Here is a 20,607-nt window from a genome sequence, read left to right on the forward strand (position 1 = left end):
AGGGTATGCGGTGGTGCATGTGACTATTTTATTATCACGAAAAAGAATTTTTTTTGGTTGAGAATTCACGAAAAAATCCTGTTCATAAAGAAGTAAAGGATTTTTTTTTTTTTTTTTTACTGCTAGAAGTAAATGATTCTTTCTAATCTATTAACTTTCGACGAAACAATTAAAGCAAATCCTATATACAACACTATAACCACCACTTAAGTCAGAGCGTAGAGAGATTTATCTGAAGAAGTACCAAGGAAAAAAAAATGACAAACATCAGGTCTATTTCCATAGTGGTTCCAAGCGAACCTACTCCAAGTGGCCTTTTACAGCTCCCTGAGAGTGATCAAGTGGCGCAATGGACTCATGCACCAGTCATATACATTTACAGAGCCAAGTTCAACAACACCACCATCCCATTTTCATTTGAGGTAATGAAAAATTCCCTAAGCCGTGCTTTGATTTACTTCTACCCATTGGCTGGTCGGCTACACTGGATTGAAGGTGGCCGTCTAGAACTTGATTGCGATGCCATGGGAGTGCAACTATTGGAAGCTTATTCTGAAGCCGAATTGGATGAACTTGGTGATTTTGCACCAACCGATGCAGTGCGAGATCTTGTCCCAAAGGTTGATTATACTACTCCAATGGAGGAATGGGCATTGTTGCTTGTACAAGTGACAAGATTTCACTGTGGTGGCCTTTGTGTTGGAGTGGCAATATCCCATACCATGGTTGATGGACGATCTGCAACTAGGGATGGCCATACCCATTGGGTAATGGATATCCAACCCTACCCGATCCAATTATTCTGGGTAATACCCAATTCTTAATGGGTAGAAGGTAATTGGGTAGGGTTTGGATATTATCCAAATATTTTGGGTAGGGTTTGGATATTACCCATTTACCCATTATTACCCATTTTATTAATTAGATCTAACTCAAACCCAACTCAACCCATCCAATTAACCAATAATCAAAATTACCAAACTACCTCTACAACTTGAAAATGACCAAAATTATTCCTAAAATCCTCTAAAATTGCCAACATGCATTTTGAACCTAAAAAATGATCAAAATACCCTCAAAATCTAAAAATTACCAAAATATCCCCAAAACATAAAAAATGACCGAAATAACCCAAAAACCTAAAGAATGACCAAAATACCCCCAAAAACTAAAAATTACCAAAATACCCCGTAAACCTAAAAAATGACCGAAAGACCACCGAAACCTAAAAATTACCAAAATACCATTTAAACCTAAAAAATGACCAAAATACCCCCAAAACATAAAAAAATTACCGAAATACCCCCATAAACTTAAAATTACCGAAATACCCTCTAAACCTAAAAAATGACCGAAATACCTCTAAAACTTAAAAATTACCAAAAAACTCCCGAAACATTAAAAAATTTATTGAAACAGCCACGAAGCCTAAAAAATGACCAAAATACCCCCAAAAACTAAAAATTACCAAAATAACCCCTACACCTAAAAAATAACCGAAAGACCACTAAAACCTAAAAAATGACCAAAACACCCCCGAAACCTAAAATTACCAAAATACAATTAAAACCTAAAAAATGACCAAAATACCCCAAAACATAAAAATGACCAAAATACCCCCTGAAACCTAAAAATGACCAAAATACCCCCCACAAACTTAAAATTACCAAAATATCCTCTAAACCTAAAAAAAATGACTGAAATAACCTTGAAACCTTAAAATTACCAAAATTCCCCAAAACATATAAAATGACAAGAATACCCCCCGAAACCTATAAAATAACCGAAATACCCCCCTAAATCTAAAAAATGATCGAAATACTCCTAAAACCTATAAAATTACCAAAATACCCCAAAGCCTATAAAATGACAAAAATGCCCCTATAACCTATAAGATGATAAAAATACACCCAACCCTAAAAAATGACTAAAATAACATCGAAACCTAAAAAATGACCGAAATACACCCAAAACTTAAAAAATAACTGAAATACCCCCAAAACGTAAAAAATGTTCAAAATACCCTTGAAACATAAAAAATTACCCCTGAAACCTTGAAATTACCAAAATACCTCCAAAACCTATAAAATTACCAAAATAGCCCCAAAATATAAAAATTACCGAAATACCCCTAAAACCTAAAAAATGACAAAAATGCCCTTGTAATCTAAAAAATGACTGAAATACTCTTAGACTCTAGAAAATAACCAAAATAACCCCAAAACCTAAAAAATTACCAAATTTCCCTCAAAACCTACAAAATGACTGAAATATTCTTAGAACCTTTAATCTTGAGAAAAATACCCTTGAAACAACCAAAATACCCCAAACCTCTATTTTGGTAATTTAAGAGGTTACAAATGTATTTTGGTCATCTTACAGTTTAGGGGTATTTTAGTCACTTTAAAGGTTTTAAGGGTGTTTTGGTCATTTTAGATATTTTCTGGGGGTATGATCTGGAGGACGTTGATATGCCATTTCTTGATCGAACTGTTTTGAGATCAAGTGAACCAGTTAAGACTCCATGCTTTGATTACATAGAATATACCACAAAGCCACCGGTCTTGATTGGGAGGACGGATGCGAATGAAAAGAGAAAGAAGGAAACTACTGCGACCTTGTTAAAACTTACAAGGGAGCAAGTGGAGGAACTAAAGAAGAGAGCCAATCAAGACGTCGTCAGGGTAATAACAATAAGGCCCTATTCTAGATATAAGGCCATTGCCGGCCACATGTGGAGATGTGTATGTAAGGTACGTGCAGCTGATAGTCATAATAGTCAATCAACAAGAGCTCGCATTGGAGTTGACATTCGTAATCGGTTAAAGCCATCTCTCCCCAAAAGATATTTTGGGATGCAATTTCAGCTACTGTGACACTAATATGTCTCTATGAAGCCATTGAGTTATACTACTGGGAAACTAAGGGAAGCCATTGAGAGAATGGATGATGAGTATATAAGATCTGCTCTTGATTTTTGTTAGGTTCTAAAGGTTTAGGAATTTATGTATTTAGAACTCTAATTTGTAATATTGGCAAACCATGATCAAAACAGTATGTTAAGTCTTGTTAAAGTGTGCTCAAAGTTGTTTAATTATTGTAAAGTTGGAATCGAGAGACTGTAGATGCATTGGTGCATTTCGGTCTGGCTCGATCGATCGAAGAATAGATTCGATCGATCGAAAATCGATCAGATTGCGTTTTTCTGTAGTTTTCCAACTCAGCCCTAACTCATTAAACGTTTAGGGTTTTATGTTTTTGCCCTAGGTATATAAGGCAAAACCCTAGCCACGTTTTTAGAATTGCTCCAGTTGTATTGTTGCTTATACATTACTGTTTTGTGTAAATCTCTTGTGAGATTTAGAGGAGCTTTTCTTTACACAAAACTTAGGGTTTTCAAGATTGAGATTACTTCAACATCTTGATGATCAACTTGGTTGCTACCATTGAAGCTTAAAGAATATCAAGCGTGGGTGCTTGTAACTGATTGAAGAATTCAAGAAAGAAGGAGTCCGTGGATTCGAAACTTGCACGAGGTCGTGTCAGTAAGTTCTACTGGTAGGTAGCATTAGGAAGTCGAGCGGGGAGCTTGTAAGTCCTTTTGTATGAACTTCAATTCTTTCATAGTGAATTCAGTTTTACCTTGAGGATCGGTAGGTAAAATCCTCCTCAGGTTTTTTACCGGTTTGGTTTTTCTGGGTGATCATATCTTGTGTTATTTATTATTCCGCTGCTTTATATTCTTGATATGATTGTTTGATTGTTTTAACCTAGAATTGCTTAATTTGACTAAGTAACAACTTGGCTAATTAACTAGGCTACTCAATCTGGTTGTATGTTAAGGGGTCTAAAATTTCCATCAAGTGGTATCAGAGCAGGTAGCTCTTTTGTCTGAGATTTTTGATCTCTGAGCTGATCCTTGACCCCTGTTGTCATGGAGCATGGACACTTTCTTGTTGTTCCTCCTCACTTTGATGAGAATAACTATGCTTATTGGAAAGTAAGGATGAAAGCATTCCTGAAATCCATTGATGAGAGAGTTTGGAATTCCGTTGAGTACGGATGGTAGAAGCCCACTGCTCCTGTGAGTGAGTGGCAAACTTCTGAAAAAGAAGCAGCAGGCTTCAATAGCAAAGTTATGAATGCCATCTTCAATGCTGTTTCTATGGAGGAATTTAAGAGGATCTCTAATGTTGAGGTTGCTCATACTGCTTGGAAAATCCTCTAAACTGTGCATGAAGGTACAAAGGTAGTCAAGATAAACAAACTGCAGCAATTAACTTCTAGGTTTGAGAGCATTAGGATGTCTAATGATGAATCCTTTGATGAATTTTATGCCAAACTGAATGATATTGTTAATTCTGCTTTTAATTTGGGTGAAATCTATGATCAACCTAAAATTGTTAGGAAGATACTTAGATCATGAACTGAAGACTTTAGACCCAAAGTGACTACCATTACTGAGAGCAAAGATGTGGACTCCATCCCTGTTGATGAGCTTGTAGGATCTCTTCAGTCCTATGAGTCTGATTTACCCAAAACAAACAAATCCAAATCAATGGCTCTTAAGTCTGTTGATGATGTTGAGGCTGGTGGATTTGATGATGAGCTCTCTGCTACAGAGATAGCTTACCTTGCCAAGAATTTTAGAAACTTTCTGAGAAATACAAAGAGAAAGGTAAGAGGTACAAACACTGCTGAACCTAGAAACTTTAGGAAGAATGATCCCACTAAGGTTAATAACTTTGAAAAACCTAGAGAAAAAGTAGGTCAATCTTTAAACAATTCTTTGGGTACTCAGTGTTTTGGTTGTCAAGGGTATGGTCATGTTAAATCTGAATGTCCTACATTCTTGAGAAATAAGGGTAAAGCTATGGCTGTAACCCTTAGTGATAATAAGGTTTTTGATGATGAGTCTGAATGTGACGAGGATGGAAACTTCATTGCTTTCACTACTACTACAGTAGTCAATGAAAGCATATCTGTTAAGGAGAACCCTTCTGATGGGGAACTCTCTGAGGATGCAGATCTTCAAGAGGCTTATAATAAACTTTGCAAAGTTGCTGCAAAGGATGCTATGAATGTTGAACTTGGCTTGAAGAAAATTGATTCTCTTGAGCTTGAAAAGAAAAATTTGCTTGTTAAATTATTTGATGCTAATGATCTTTTGAACCATGTGAAATCTGAGAACATACTTTTACTTGATAAAGTTAAAACTTTAGAACATGATTTATCTATTGTTAGAACTGCTAGTTCTAAACTTGATCACATGCTAAATGTTCAAAAGTATCCTTCTGATAAATCTGGAATAGGATATGTTGAAAGTATCTTTGTGTCTACTCCACTTTCCACGAACTTTGTTCCTTCATCTTCTTCTGAACCTTCTATGAGTGAGGTTGTGAGTGAAACTGTCAAACCACCTGTGAGTAAGGTAGTCAAATCTGTAGAAGTTTCACCTCCTAAGAAGATTAGGGTTGATCTGAGAGAAAATAAACCTACCCTTTCTAAGGACAAGATGCATGGTAAACCTGTTTGGGTTTGTCATTATTGTGGAAAGTTTGGACACATTCTTCCTAACTGTTACAAGTTTCAAGCTGCTAAGAAAGCAACTAAACCAAAGGTGCCTGTGCCTCAAGCACAAGATCCTATGGCATTTATTGGTGAATTGGTAAAGGCTTTGAACCTTTATTCCAATCCTGGAGTTGGAAATCACTCGAATGTGAATAGAAACTCCAATGCTCAAAGTGCATCTAAAAGGCTTTGGATGCAAAAGACTCGACCTAATTGAGTCTTTCTAACATGGTCCATGTGCTTCATTGCTCATTCCTCTGTGACCATTGTTCTTTGGCTTTTTGTGTTTCTTTTGTTTTGTTTCTAGGATTTGCATTGCATTACATTCATGCATTTCATTCTAGGATTTATTTTGTTTTCTCTTAAATAAATAAATAACTAAAAAAAAAAAGGGAGAAAAGGAGAAAGCAAAAATATGTTTGACATTGTTTTCTTGGTTTTTGAAAACAAGGTTGGTCAATTTATTTACACATATCATGTCCTATGTACCTTGTTTAGCTTTGATAAGCTTATTTATTGCACTTGACTAGTTGAAGCTTTGTAGTGCATGTTGTGTGGGAAAGATGTTTATGGTGTTTATCACTTTATCTTGATCTTGAAGTCACATGTTATTTGACTGTCGGACTTGAACCTTTTGAGAAAGGCATAAATGACCATCTCACCACTGTTCACTAGCCAATCATGAACACCTTAGTGCATATCATAAGAGTCTGTGCTCGAGAAAGTGTAGCACATGCACAAAAAGAACATAAGGTGTTGCCTCGGCTTAATTGCTTAATGATAAAATTGGTGTGTACTATTAGGCTTGATGCCATCTCACATAAATAAAATTGGTGTGTACTATTAGGCTTGATGCCATCTCATAAAAAAAAAAAAATGAGGCAAAAATACAAAAAACTTACATGATTGCAAGCTTTTGTTCTAGGAGATGTGGGAGTTATAGGATGTAACTCTTTAGTTGATAGTCTCTTTTAAATTCTATGTGATGGATTGTGTAGACTTTGTGATTGATTGCTATTCACATATCACCTCACATGTTTCTCAAAGTTTTTGCTAGTTGCACACACTACACAAGTTACTCTTTGTTAAACTTTGTACATGTTATTGTGTATGTTTTTGGTCTGACCAACCAAGTTTGAAAATACTTTGAGAATTATGCAAAACATTTTTTTTGCTTAAGAATTTAAAAAGAGAATAACTGAAATTTTCTTTGGAGAAACTGGGATTAAAATTGGGTTTTTGAAAAATCATTCCATCTCATACTCATGCATTTTGTTTTCATTATTTAATGCTTTGAGGAGTTGTTTTTCAAAATGAGGTTTGTGCTTTTCAAAACTGTGATTTTTCTCAAAAATTTTTGTGAGTCTCTGCCCAATTCGATCGATCCATTCTGATTTTCGATCGATCGAAAAAGTGCTTTAATTTGTTTAAAATTGACTGTTTCATTCGATCGATCGAATGTATTTTTCGATCAATTGAAAGTCGCAAATCAGTTTTTTAAAACACTATTCTTGACTTTTTCAAACACTTTTTCAATAGTTTTTCAAAGTCTTTTCTCTCTCTCCATCTTGGCAAGCTCAACTGTTCAAATTTTTGTCGTTTTTCTCTGGATTTTTTGCAAGAATTCTCCTTCCTCAAACCAGTATGTCTATCTTACCCTTCCTTTTTGAGTTTATTTACAAATTTCATGCATTTATTCTCAAAATTTCGGACCCTTTTCTTTTTGGGATTGTTGTTGATTTAAGCCCAATTTTGTGTAATTAATCAATGGGTTTTTGTGGGGACACACTATAAACATGTTGTTAATTGTTTAATTTGATCAATTTTGGGTTTTGTGAGAAATTGAAAATTCTAGGGTTTGTAATTGATCCGAATTGGGGATTTTTGTTCAATTGAGTTTAATTGATGAAATTGGCTTGCTGTTTTGATGAAATTGGTTATTCTAATTTGTTTTCAACAATATGTGATAATCAATTCATCAATTTGTTTCAAAATTATCAAGTGGTTTTTCAAATTTTTTTGGGTTTTTGTTAGAAACTCTATATTCGAGCCAATTTTGTAAAATTGAACCTAATTCGAACTGTGTTTACTACATTAGTTCATGCATCACAACATTGTTATTGTTCATGCATCATATAGATTTTTTATATGTTTTTATTGTGCTAACTTGCAGTCTACCCTTGGTTTTGTTTTATTCTGGTCTTTTGGTTTTCTCTTTGTGTCTATGTCCTTTCTTTAGCATCATGCCTAGGAAGACTAGAGCCCGTAGGACTATTCCCTCCTCTTCTCCATCCCCTCATTCTTTTGACTGTGAGAAGTTTCTGAGTGAGAAAAACCAAGAGATTTTTCAGAAGCTAAACCTTAAGAGAAAGATTTGGGCTGAGCGTTCTGTTCTCTTAGATGAACTTGATCCTACCATTAGGGCAAACTTTGAGCGTCGAGGCTAGTTACCCTTGGTGGATATTTCTGATCCTCCTCCACCTTCTGTCTTGATTAGAGAGTTCTTTTCAAACATCTCTATCCGCATCTATGATTCTAACACTTTGGTAAAGAGTTGGATACGAGGCGTAGAGTACACCATTACTCCCCGGGTAGTGGCTGATGCTCTAGGGGTACCTTTGGTCCAGAATCCTGTCTATCCTTATGATGAGTCTCTCGAGTTGAGTGATGTCTTGTCTTACATCACTGGGACTTCTGTCCAGTGGGGTTCTGATCCTAGGATCACTTCTGCTGAGCTCTCCGAGTTGCACTATCTAGCCCATCTCTCATGTTTACACCATTCCTCTTGAGAGGTGTGTATTTTTGTACGCCTTGGTTACTGATGCTCCTATTAGTTTTCCTCATCTCTTTCTTCGTTCTTTGAATGATGTTTATAGGAGTTCATCTACTACTCATGCTCTTGTGCATCCTATTTTTATTCATAGGATTTTGCTTTATCTTGATCTTAGTGGCTTCCCTTCCTCTGAGCCCGTTCATGTGATAGCTCCCATAAGTGCTTCTTTTCTTAGACAGAGGGCCGCTCATCTTCGAGCTGGTTCTAAACACCCTAGGTCTGAGCCGTCTGGTAGCGCACCTCCTCCTTCTTCTTCTACAGGTCTTACTGGTGAGGATGTTCCTGATCCAGTTGGTGATGATGATGCTGCTGCTGATGTTACTCCACCTCCTTCGACCGACTTTGATGTTCGTCGTACCCTGGAGACTGTTATGACCGTTTTGACGGCTCATGGTCAGATTTTGGTGGACTTGCTAGATGAGATTCGTGCTCTGCGAGCCAACTTTGCGCATCTTCATTCACCCTCACCACCTCCTTTTGATGGCGACTTATGATTGCCCTTTGGCATTCCGTCACAAAAAGGGGGAGTGGAGTTTTTGCTTGTAGAAGTGTTTTTGTAGCTAGCGGGAGTAAAAAAAAAAAAAAAAAAAAAAAAAAAAAAAAAAAACAGGAGCTTGTGAAGTTTTTAGATTGTATCTAGGTGCTTCACTTTGTATATCATTTTTGGGGATATTCATGTTAGGGGGAGTAACATTGATCGATATACATGTTATATTCATTAATTCTTGTTGATTTGTGATTTATTGCTTATTGATTTATATTGATGAGTTGTTCATTTATATATGTCTTTATTTTATGTTGTGTGAATCTTACAAGAATGTTATACCTGTTGTTTTACTCTTTTCTGTCACACATACGTTTATGCGTTTGTTGAGTATTTCAGGAATATACAAGTTGATTCAACAAAGCTGCTGTCTACACTTGCAACCGATAGATAGTAGTTAGGGTTGAATTTGAGTTTATGAGCATTATTTTTGTAAAGGGCTTTTTACTTGTAAACTTTGAGTTTTTAATTAGAGTTTTGTCACGGATTGCCAAAGGGGGAGTTTGTTAGGTTCTAAAGGTTTAGGAATTTATGTATTTAGAACTCTAATTTGTAATATTGGCAAACCATGATCAAAACAATATGTTAAGTCTTGTTAAAGTGTGCTCAAAGTTGTTTAATTATTGTAAAGTTGGAATCGAGAGACTGTAGATGCATTGGTGCATTTCGGTCTGGCTCGATCGATCGAAGAATAGATTCGATCGATCGAAAATCGATCAGATTGCATTTTTCTGCAGTTTTCCAACTCAGCTCTAACTCATTAAACGTTTAGGGTTTTATGTTTTTACCCTAAGTATATAAGGCAAAACCCTAGCCATGTTTTTAGAGTTGCTCCAATTGTATTGTTGCTCATACATTACTGTTTTGTGTAAATCTTTTGTGAGATCTGGAGGAGCTTTCCTTTACACAAATCTTAGGGTTTTCAAGATTGAGATTACTTCAACATCTTGATGATCAACTTGGTTACTACCATTGAAGTTTAAAGAATATCAAGCGTGGGTGCTTGTAGCTGATTGAAGAATTCAAGAAAGAATGAGTCTGTGGATTCGGAGCTTGCATGGGGTCGTGTCAGTAAGTTCTACTGGTAGGTAGCATTAGAAAGTCGAGCGGGGAGCTTGTAAGTCCTTTTGTATGAACTTCAATTCTTTCATAGTGAATTCAGTTTTGCCTTGAGGATCGGTGGGTAAAATTCTCCCCAGGTTTTTTACCGGTTTGGTTTTCCTAGGTGATCATATCTTGTGTTATTTATTATTCCGTTGCTTTATATTCTTGATATGATTGTTTGATTGTTTTAACTTATAATTGCTTAATTTGACTAAGTAACAACTTGACTAATTAACTAGGCTACTCAATCTGGTTATGTGTTAAGGGGTTTAAAATTTCCATCAATTTTATATCAAATTAGAAGGATGTCAGTTGGCTAAGGTCTAACTTTCACATTCAAGGATACTCGGAAGCACCTTTCCTAGGGAACCCTAACATTACTCTTGGCAGCTGGATAGGTTTACCAATCTACGATGCAGATTTTGGATGGGGAAGGCCTATATACGTGGGTCCTGGGTTGCTAAATATGGATGGTAAATCATTCATTATGCCAAGTCCCATTGTTGATGGATCTCTCATTATAGCACTGTTGAATTCTATACAAGCTTCACAATTGCATCAATGGAGAAATGAAAAACTCAGAGAGAGAAAGACAAATGTAAAACTTGTAGAGAATGAAATTGATTAATAAGTTTACAATGCTCTGTTCTTTATATAGGTAGAACAGAGGCGGGAAAGATGGGAAGAATTGAAAACAGAAATAACTAACTTCCTAACCAATCTAAGCCATACACGTGGAATGGGAAACTAACAACTCATTTAGCCTGAATGTACAAACGGCAGTCGTTTTGTCTGTCTAAATTATTCTGAAACTAAGCTACTTGTAGTTTAGTTCTATATTTACAAAACACAATGCAACAGATTGTAGTTTAGTTCTATAATACAAAAACGACTGATATCTTCCTTCCTAACAAACTCAATACTCCCCCTCAAGATGAACCATAGATGTTGATCAGGTTCATCTTGGATAGAAGAAAGTAGAATTGCTTGTGTCTAAGGGCCTTTGTGAAGGAATCAGCAATCTGGTGTTTGGTAGGCACATGGAAAGTCTTGATCACCCCATTTTGAATTTTACTTCGGATATAGTGACAATCAACCTCTATGTGCTTTGTACGTTCGTGAAATACTAGATTTGCAGCAATATAGAGGGCAGCCTTGCTATCACAGTACAAAGAAGCTGGATAATTGTGATCTAAACCAAAAGTTCCAAGCAATGCCACCAACCAGACAAGTTCACTTATGACAGTAGCCATTGCACGATATTCAGACTTTGCTGATGATCTGGATATCACTTGTTGCTTCTTACATTTCCAAGATATGAGAGAACTACCAAGAAAAACACAGAAGCCTGAAATTGATTTTCTGGTGTTTGGACAAGCAGCCCAATCAGCATCACAATAGGCTTTGAGTTTCAAATCAGAACTCGCAGATAGAAATAAACCTTGTCCTGGGGCTTTCTTAAGATACTTAAGTATTTTATAAGCTGCTTGTAAATGAGGAATCTGAGAGGAACTCATAAACTGACTCAGTTTGTGCACTGAGTAACAAATGTCAGGTCTGGTTAGAGTTAGGTAAAGAAGTTTGCCTATAATTCTTCTATACAAAGATGGATCTGGTGCAGCCTCTCCCATTGAACTCCTAAATTTGGCTGATTGATCCATAGGCACATTGGCAAGCTTGCTTGCTAGCAGACCTGTATCAGATAGTAACTCCAAAACAAACTTCCTTTGACACAAACTAATGCCTTTTTCAGTCCTTGCAACCTCAAGGCCTAAGAAATACTTCAAGGTACCAAGATCCTTGAGTTTGAATTTGGCATCTAGGAAAACCTTGAAAGTATTGACTACCTCCACATTGTTGCTAGCTATCAAGATGTCATCCACATAGACTAGCAAAATGAGAATTGAACCCTTGCTGATCTTAGTGAAGACAGAGTAGTCTGATTTCGATTGAATGAAACCATGATCAATGAGGGTGGATGAGAGCTTAGCAAACCATTGTCTACTGGCCTGCTTCAATCCATAAAGAGATTTAGTGAGTTTACACACCTCCCCCTTGCTGCCAAATCTAGGAGGAGGAACCATATACACTTCCTCATTCAATTCTCCATGCAAGAAAGCATTGTTGACATCTAGTTGGGATAAATGTCAACCATACACAGTAGCCAAAGCCAAAAGGGTCCTAACAGTGACAAACTTCACAACAGGAGAGAAAGTCTCATTGTAATCAACTCCCTCAGTTTGAGTAAAGCCTTTAGCAACCAATTTGGCTTTATATCTTTCTATAGAGCCATCAACTTTAAGCTTGATTTTGTATACCCATTTGCACCCTATAGGCACTTTACCAGGAGTTAAGTTGGTCATTATCCAAGTCTGGTTAGCCTGGAGTGCATTAATCTCAGCCTTCATGGCAGCTTGCCACAAAGGATCAGGTAAAGCTTCAGCATAGGAGGTGGGTTCCTTGGCAATAGACAAGGCAACAGAGAAAGCTTTATGTGCATTAGACAGCTTAGAATAAGAGAGAGTTGATGAAAGTGGATAAAGGATACCTGGACTGGCAATGGAGATTGAATCATGGGAAGGCAAAGAAGTGGATGCTAAGTTGCAGTGATGATGAGGAATGACAGTGGAAACTAAAACACAGTGATAATCATGAAGATATGTTGGAGTTTTATGAGGCCTAGTGGACTTTCTAATAAGAGGCAAATCAGATTGGACAACAGGTAAGGCAGACTGATCAACAGGTAAGTCAGGTGGATCAGTAGAAAGTGCAGGTTGAAAAGGATGATCATGATGATGAGAAGAGGCCAGATCAGGATGAACAAGATCTAGAAATTCATCAGGGGGCACAGCAGTATCAACAGAACTAAAAGGAAGAGAAAACTCAGCAGAAATGGATGCAACAGAATCAGGAATTGGTGACTAAGATGGAAAAATATTGTGAGAAGTGGAAGGAGGACTAGGAATGAATTTAGACTGCCAATGTTTAAAAGGAAAAACAGTCTCTTTGAAGATAACATCCCTTGACAAAAAAGTAGTTCTAGTGGACAAATCATACAACTTATACCCTTTAGTCCCAAAAGGATAACCAAGAAATATGCATGCCTTTGCTCTAGGATCAAATTTAGACCTGTTCCTAGTTAAAGTAGATGCATAACATAGACAACCAAATGATTTAAGGTGCTGATATGAAGGGGAATGACCCAAAAGTTTCTGGTATGGAATGAGATTGCCTAGAAGAGGACTAGGCAACCTGTTGATGAGATATGTGGCTGTAAGAACACAATCTCCCCAGAATTTTAAAGGTAAATTGGCATGAAACCTTAAGGCTCTAGCAACATTCAATAGATGCTGGTGTTTTCTTTCAACAACAGCATTTTGCTATGGAGTTTCAACACAAGACAGCTGATGTATAATACCTTTTGAAGCATAAAATGAGGAAAGAGCAAATTCAGGACCATTGTCACTCCTAATGATTTTAATGGAGACTTTGAACTGATTAAGAATCATTTGAAAGAAGGATTGAACTAAAGAAGAAGCATCAGATTTGTACTTCATTAAATAAACCCAAGTGCACCTACTATGGTCATCAACCAAGGTGAGAAAATATTTTAAGCCATTTAATGAAGTAGTAGAGTAGGGACCCCAAATATCAGCATGGATTAAATCAAAGTAAGCTAAAGAGACACTTGTGGATTTAGGAAATGATAATTTGTGTTGCTTAGCTAAAGGACATATATGACAATCAAAGGATTTATTATTACAAGAAAGCAGATCAGGTACAACAGAATCCAGTAAAGCTAATCTTTGTGAAGATGGGTGGCCTAATCTGTAATGCCACAACCTAACATTATTACTTGAAGTAGAAACAACAGAAAGAGAATCAAGATTACAGGAATTGACACTCTTATTACAAAAGAAAGAAGGTAATCTAGACAGAACCTCTGAAACAGAAGGTGGCAAAGTGATTGAGTCACTGCACTGCAAGGTATACAGCCCTCCATTTCTTTTACCCAACCCAATCATCTTTCAATGCAGTAAGTCCTGGAGAAAACAGTAATGAGAAAGAAAAACACAACAACAGGAAGGATTTTGGGTTAGTTTACTTATGGAAATAAGATTGAAAGAAAAGGAAGGAATACAAAGGACATTTTCAAGAATCAATGTGGCTGAGAGTTTAACAGTGCCAACATGAGTCACCTTAACCATTTCACCATTTGGGAGTCTAACAGACATCTGAATGGAAGAAGTGACAGAAGTGAAGAAATGAATGGAATGGACCATGTGGTCAGTAGCACCACTATCAAGAATCCAGTCTTATGAACTAATATGAGAGGTGTTGGTACTAGAAGGAAAAACTGAATGCTGAAGAGAAGGGGAAAACCATATACCTGAAAAAGTTTGGGCTTGAACATCCATGGAAGGCTGAGAAGTGATGGTGGCAACATGAGGAACATTTTCCAAACATGCCTCTGGTGGTGCTTGGGTACCAAAATGGCATTGAGAGTTCAATAATCCAAGCAATTGTTCATATTGAGCCTTTGTGAGAGCAACAGGTTCACTAAGAGGACTTTCAGCAGCAACAACATTGTTTGCAAAAGATGGACCACCTTTGTTTTTGAACTTATATCCAGGAGGATATCTGTGCAACTTGAAGCATTTGTCAACAACATGCCCTATAGCTCTACAATGAGTGCATTGTGGCCTGCCATTCTTGAACTTAACAAAGGTCTTGGTGTTCCCAGGTTTAGACCCAAAAGCTGCCAAAGCTGTTGATGTATCAGCCAAAAACTTCTTCCCAGCACCTACTTTTCTCTGTTTCTCATCTTGCAGTAGAAGAGAGAACACTTTGCTCAATGAAGGCACAGGCTCCATAAGCAGAATTTGGCTCCTGACAGCTGCATACGTCTCACTCAGCCCCATTAGGAAAGACATGGTGCACTCCTCAACTTGATGACCACATGTACATGTTCTGTAATTAGAAAATTCATCCCAAAGACCTTTAAACTTGGCATAGTATGCATTGATAGTTAAGTCCTCTTGAACCAAAGAACTAATCTCCTTTCTCAGATCAAAGATGGTAGGACCATTTCCTTGCCCAAACCTGTTTTGTAGATCAATCCATACATCTTTGGCAGTCTTGAAATAAACTATACTTAACTGCAACTCTTTGGAAACAGAATTAAACAGCCAAGCCAGGACAGTGCTATTGCATTTATTCCAAGCTGTGTAGTGTGGATGATCAACAGATTGAGGCTTAAGGATGGAGCCATCAATGGAGCCTAATTTAGTTTTGGCATCCAAAGAAATAAGTATGGCCCTACTCCAGGTGTTATAGTTATCTTCAGTGAGATGTTGAACCACCAAAGAAACTCCTGGATTGTCACCACTGGACAGAAAATAGGGACTAGATGTGTTTTCCCAAGGATGCATAGCAGGAGTAGGATTAACACTAGAGGTACTCTCAGTCATGTTTATCACAGAAAAGGAATGAGAGAATGAAGATTCAAGGTCTCAAGTGATTAAAACCAAGAATTGAAGATTTTTTTTTTTTTTTTTTTTTTTTTTTCACGAATTAGTTTTCTCAAGAAAACTCTAAGAAACAAGAGTTGGATTCTGTGTGACAATGAAGCTGTAATTCACAATCTTGATGAGATTGTAAATAGGAACAGTAAATTCGAAGAACAGAATATCCCTAGAATTGGGGAAAAATGAATTGAAACCCTAAAATTGAAGATTTCAATTCAATTATGAATAGAAGAACAGAAAATCAAGATTTCAACACACTAAGGAAATTAAAACCTCGAAGATGATGAACTTAATGCAAGAATCAACAGAAATGCAACAAGTAAATTTCTAGTTGATCTGAAAAAAGCATTAAGAAGACAAGAAAGAACGTAATTGAACTAGGAAATTTCAGAATACCATACTTGGATGATCTCTGAACTAGTTAGCTCTGATACCATGTTGAATTCTATACAAGCTTCACAATTGCATCAATGGAGAAATGAAAAACTCAGAGAGAGAAAGACAAATGTAAAACTTGTAGAGAATGAAATTGATTAATAAGTTTACAATGCTCTATTCTTTATATAGGTAGAACAGAGGCTGGAAAGATGGGAAGAATTGAAAACAGAAATAACTAACTTCCTAACCAATCTAAGCCATACACGTGGAATGGGAAACTAACAACTCATTTAGCCTGAATGTACAAACGGCAGTCGTTTTGTCTGTCTAAATTATTCTGAAACTAAGCTACTTGTAGTTTAGTTCTATATTTACAAAACACAATGCAATAGATTGTAGTTTAGTTCTATAATACAAAAACGACTGATATCTTCCTTCCTAACAAACTCAATAAGCACTTCGTTTGCAAACACAATACATGAATTCTTTCAAGAAAACCTTTTATGAGGATATTATGGAGTAACATTAAGAAGCTCCTCTTAGTGTCAGCCCAGCCAAGTTATGATCGTGATATACCTAATAATAGCTGTAAAACGCAATGGAAAATTCAAAATCTTCAAAGGCTTTGAGGTTGATGGCTAAGATGTATTGATTTTTATCATGTGTGTTTCTATTTTCAGTTGTTAATTGATGTGGTTATTTAGCTCTTTTTTCTGAGTTCTACCCTCTATGTTATAATTTATTCAGTGTTCTCCCCGCCCAATGATTGAGTGTCATCTGCATCGATGTTTCCAACACCGTTTTACATGGATTGAATTTCACATAAAGCATACAAAATAAATTTAAATTACGCACCCACTCATCAGTAATGATCAGATTCAAGTCTTCAATTCCCTCGACCTTCTTTAATTTCATGGGTAGGAACAATCCAATATTAGTGAGGGTGGAGAGAGCCTGGTCGTCTTTTCAAAACCATTCAAGAAGTAGATTGCAAGTGCAATCAAAGCTGTACCCCATCAACTTTATAATCATTTGGTTCAGTTATGGTGCTCATGATCAAAGCTGTTCCCCATCAACTTTATAATCATGAAACGCTGGATAGGCTTACAAGTATTTCAAAGACCGAGCAATCAAGCTGAGCTTAGTAACGTGAACTTGTAACAAAGTTAAACTTTAAGGTAGTTAAAAATATGATTAAATTAGCTTTGGTTGGGACTATGTGTTGGGTTAGTGTGAATACTTATTCAAGAAAAAGACCAAGCAACCAACAATTTAGTTTTGACATAATAAAACAATTAATCATTATATAAAATTCTAACATTCCCCCACTTGAGTCATATGATTAAGTTGGAATTTCGAAATATCTTGTTTTAAGAATTTCAATAATCATAGTATGAGCAATGACAACTATAGGAATTTTTTTTTCCCAGATAACAAACGTAAACTAAGCAAAATTTAATATAAAAAAAAAAAAAAAACTTGAATATATCAAGTTATCGACACACAAAAACATGTAAATACATAAAGTTTTACAATTTTATTTTACGAGTTTTCAAATTTTGAAATCATTATAAGATAGTTCATTATTAGTTGTCAGTATCTATTGTCAATGTAGGTAGTTGTGACTATTTTATTTTTTTAAAATTGTACAATTAATATTTTTATTTTAATGCAGTTGTCATTATCTATTTTATATTGTTTTTTATAAAAATATTTTAAACTAAATGACAAAACTCAATCCACTAGCACATTTTTAAATTGATCCACACAACCATATTCATCTAAACATAAATAATATACTAAGTGTCTACTTAACCAATTAAATACCTGAACAATCACTAACTTTACTATTAGTTTTGTTAAATCACTAACTTTATTACAAAAAGTTATTATAACACGATAATAATAGAAAGAAAAATAACAAACCCTCTATATTTCATTTATTAAATTATATAAAGTTATCTCCTACTAATGCAAAGCCCAATTTTCTCCAACTTCTCTCTCTCTGACTCCTTGGGGTCTGTGACAGTAGAAGCTTCAAACTCATCGCCCTGTGAGATTTAAACCTCTCTTTTTCTGATTTCCCTTCAGAATATAGTAGAGGCTCTTTTTTCTTTACCCTTATTCTTATTTTGTCCTTTCTATCTTCATTTTATCACATTTCCTTTCGTCATTTCTGCCTCTTTCCTCCTTTTCACTTTACCATATTTCCTTTTCCCACTTTTGTCTCTTTCCTATTTTCCTTCTCTTTTTCTATTATGGATGCCTCTTTCGAGGAACTGTGGAAGCACTTTAAACTATCTGATGAGGAGAAAGGGGTAATGAAAGTGGATTCTCAAGTGGTTGCAGCGTCAAAACAGCAGGCTCAGTTTAGCATCTTGTTCAAGTTGCAAACAAGCAGAGATTTCAACAAGGAGGCGTTCAAAGCTACATGTAGAAATCTTTGGCGTGGTTCTCAGGGGGTAACCATCAAAGAAGTTGGGCAGAATTTATTTATGGGTATCTTTGGATCAGAGGAACAGTTGGAAATCATTTTGAGTAAGAGTCCCTGGACTTTTGAAAAGAAACTGATATTGATGAAAAGATTTTCTGGGGATATCTATCCAATGTCGGTCACTTTTCAATCGTCCCCTTTTTGGATTCGTGTTTTTAATATTCCTATTAAGAGCATGACTAAAGAAGTTGGGGATCGCATAGCTACTGAAGTGGGCGAACCTATTGCAGTTGATGCTCCAAAGAGTGGCCTTGCTTGGGGCCCTTTTCTTCGGATTAGAGTTAATATTGACATCACAAAACCACTTATGCGAGGTAAGATGATACAGATTATAGGCTTGGAAGCAGGGTGGGTGTATTTTAAATATGAACGTCTCCCTATATTTTGTTACCGGTGTGGTATTTTGGGTCATCAGGATCGGGAATGTCATCTCATAAAAAATGGATGTTTTACGTCGGATGAGGGTGATCTTCAATTTGGATCTTGGCTGCGTTCTGTGGCTCCAAGGGTGGTCCATAAAAAAGAGCAAGGGAGACCTCAGAAGGATGTAAGAGATGAGGACGATGTAGACGAAGTCCAGTCTTTGGCAGAGGAATCAACGGAATTCACGGAGCCACCGTGTGCGGCAGTGGCTAATCCAGTCCAGCCTGTTGCGGAGCAGAGGAGAGATTTGGATGTTGTTTCTACTAATCCTATTTCAATTTCCCCGAAAGATAAGGCTATTGTTTTGCCTGGTCCCATAATCCATTCAAACTCCTCACTGGGTATTCAGGATCAGGTCACCAAAATGTCATCTTCCAATGTAGAGGCCGAAGGGATAGATGCTATCCCAGATTTGAATTTCAAACGAAGAGATAAGCATAACTTTTGCAAGGAGCTGGAACCTGAAGTTGAAGCTTATCCTGTTAAGCTTATCCGGGAATCAGCTGAACAACAATTTGAAATTTGGGAGGATAGGGAGATGGAATTATCGGTGGATAAGTCAGTGGAGAATATAGATTTGGAAAAATCCTCCCTACGTACTTGGAAACGAATAATGCGTAACAAGAAAATTCCTAATTCTGAGAATGTATCTAATCCCAAACTACTTTCATCCAAAAGATTTGCTGTGACTCGTGACCCTAATTCTTGCACTGTACTGCACCCTCATCAGAAAAAATTGGCCATTGAGCCTACTATTGATCCCTTTCCTTTGCCCATTACTAGGGGTGGCTCTCTGCCGCCCCTTCATAGTCCATGAAAATCCTCAGTTTCAACTATCGAGGACTTGGGATCCCTGAGGCAGTTCTGGAACTTTGCTGTTTAACAGTTGAAGAAGGTCCCCAAGTTTTATTTCTCTGTGAAACGAAACTTGTACTGATAGTCTTCCCCTTCGTACCAAGCTTTTGATCGTCATCTCTCCAGTTTCTTCTCTTGCGTAATGTGTTCTGATTCAGCGGAATCTAGCAGTCATCTTTTTTGGGAGTGTTCCTTTGCTCAAGCCGTTCGGCTTCAAGCTCCTTGTTGGAACTCTTTCAATTTTCCTTTACAGATTTAGTCTATGGATATCATAGATGCTGCCATCTAAGCTCCTTGTTGGAACTCTTTCAATTTTCCTTTACAGATTTAGTCTATGGATATCATAGATGCTGCCATCCACAAGTTGATTTCTCCTGAATTTGATGTTGTCATGCGCAAGGCTCTATTGTTCTGTCAAAGAATTTGCTTCTTCAAGGTCATCGTTGACAGTAACTTTGCTGAATTGATGGATTTCATTAACTCGGATAGGATCTGCTCTCTAGAAGTGGCTTGGATTTTGAGGATATTATGCTTATATGTGATCAATTTGTTTAGTATATCCTTTGTGTTTTGTTCCTTTAAAATATAACCGTGTTGTTCTAGCTCTTGCTAGTGCTGCAAAAGAGAAAGAGGGGGCTATTGTGAAGAATGCCCCTATTTTCTCTTTCCCATTGTATAGCATGATATTGATTAAATAAAGCTTACTATCGTTTCATATCAAAAAAAAAAAAAAAAATTATATAAAGTTATATTATATTTATACTATACACGCACACATTCACTAACATCAAAATTAACACAAATAACATTATAAAAAAATAATAATAACTCATAGGTACTATTAGACACTCACTCACTCATATATAATATAAATTTA

The 20,607-nt window shown here is 36.5% G+C and overlaps 1 protein-coding gene across 1 annotated transcript; it reads left to right on the forward strand.

The window, feature by feature from the left end:
• The first annotated feature begins 257 nt into the window (after positions 1-257).
• LOC112033417 (hydroxycinnamoyl-CoA:piscidic acid hydroxycinnamoyltransferase-like) lies at positions 258-16,481 on the forward strand. Its single transcript, XM_065770682.1, is given in 8 exon segments — positions 258-753; positions 2,437-2,979; positions 4,242-4,249; positions 4,589-4,678; positions 5,288-5,744; positions 8,696-8,808; positions 10,354-10,574; positions 16,412-16,481. Coding segments are annotated over 8 exon segments (1,998 nt in total).
• Positions 16,482-20,607: the final 4,126 nt, after the last annotated feature.

Source organism: Quercus suber, unplaced genomic scaffold, assembly GCF_002906115.3.
Source record: "Quercus suber isolate HL8 unplaced genomic scaffold, Cork oak 2.0 scaffold_34, whole genome shotgun sequence".
NCBI classification, from domain to species: Eukaryota; Viridiplantae; Streptophyta; class Magnoliopsida; order Fagales; family Fagaceae; genus Quercus; species Quercus suber.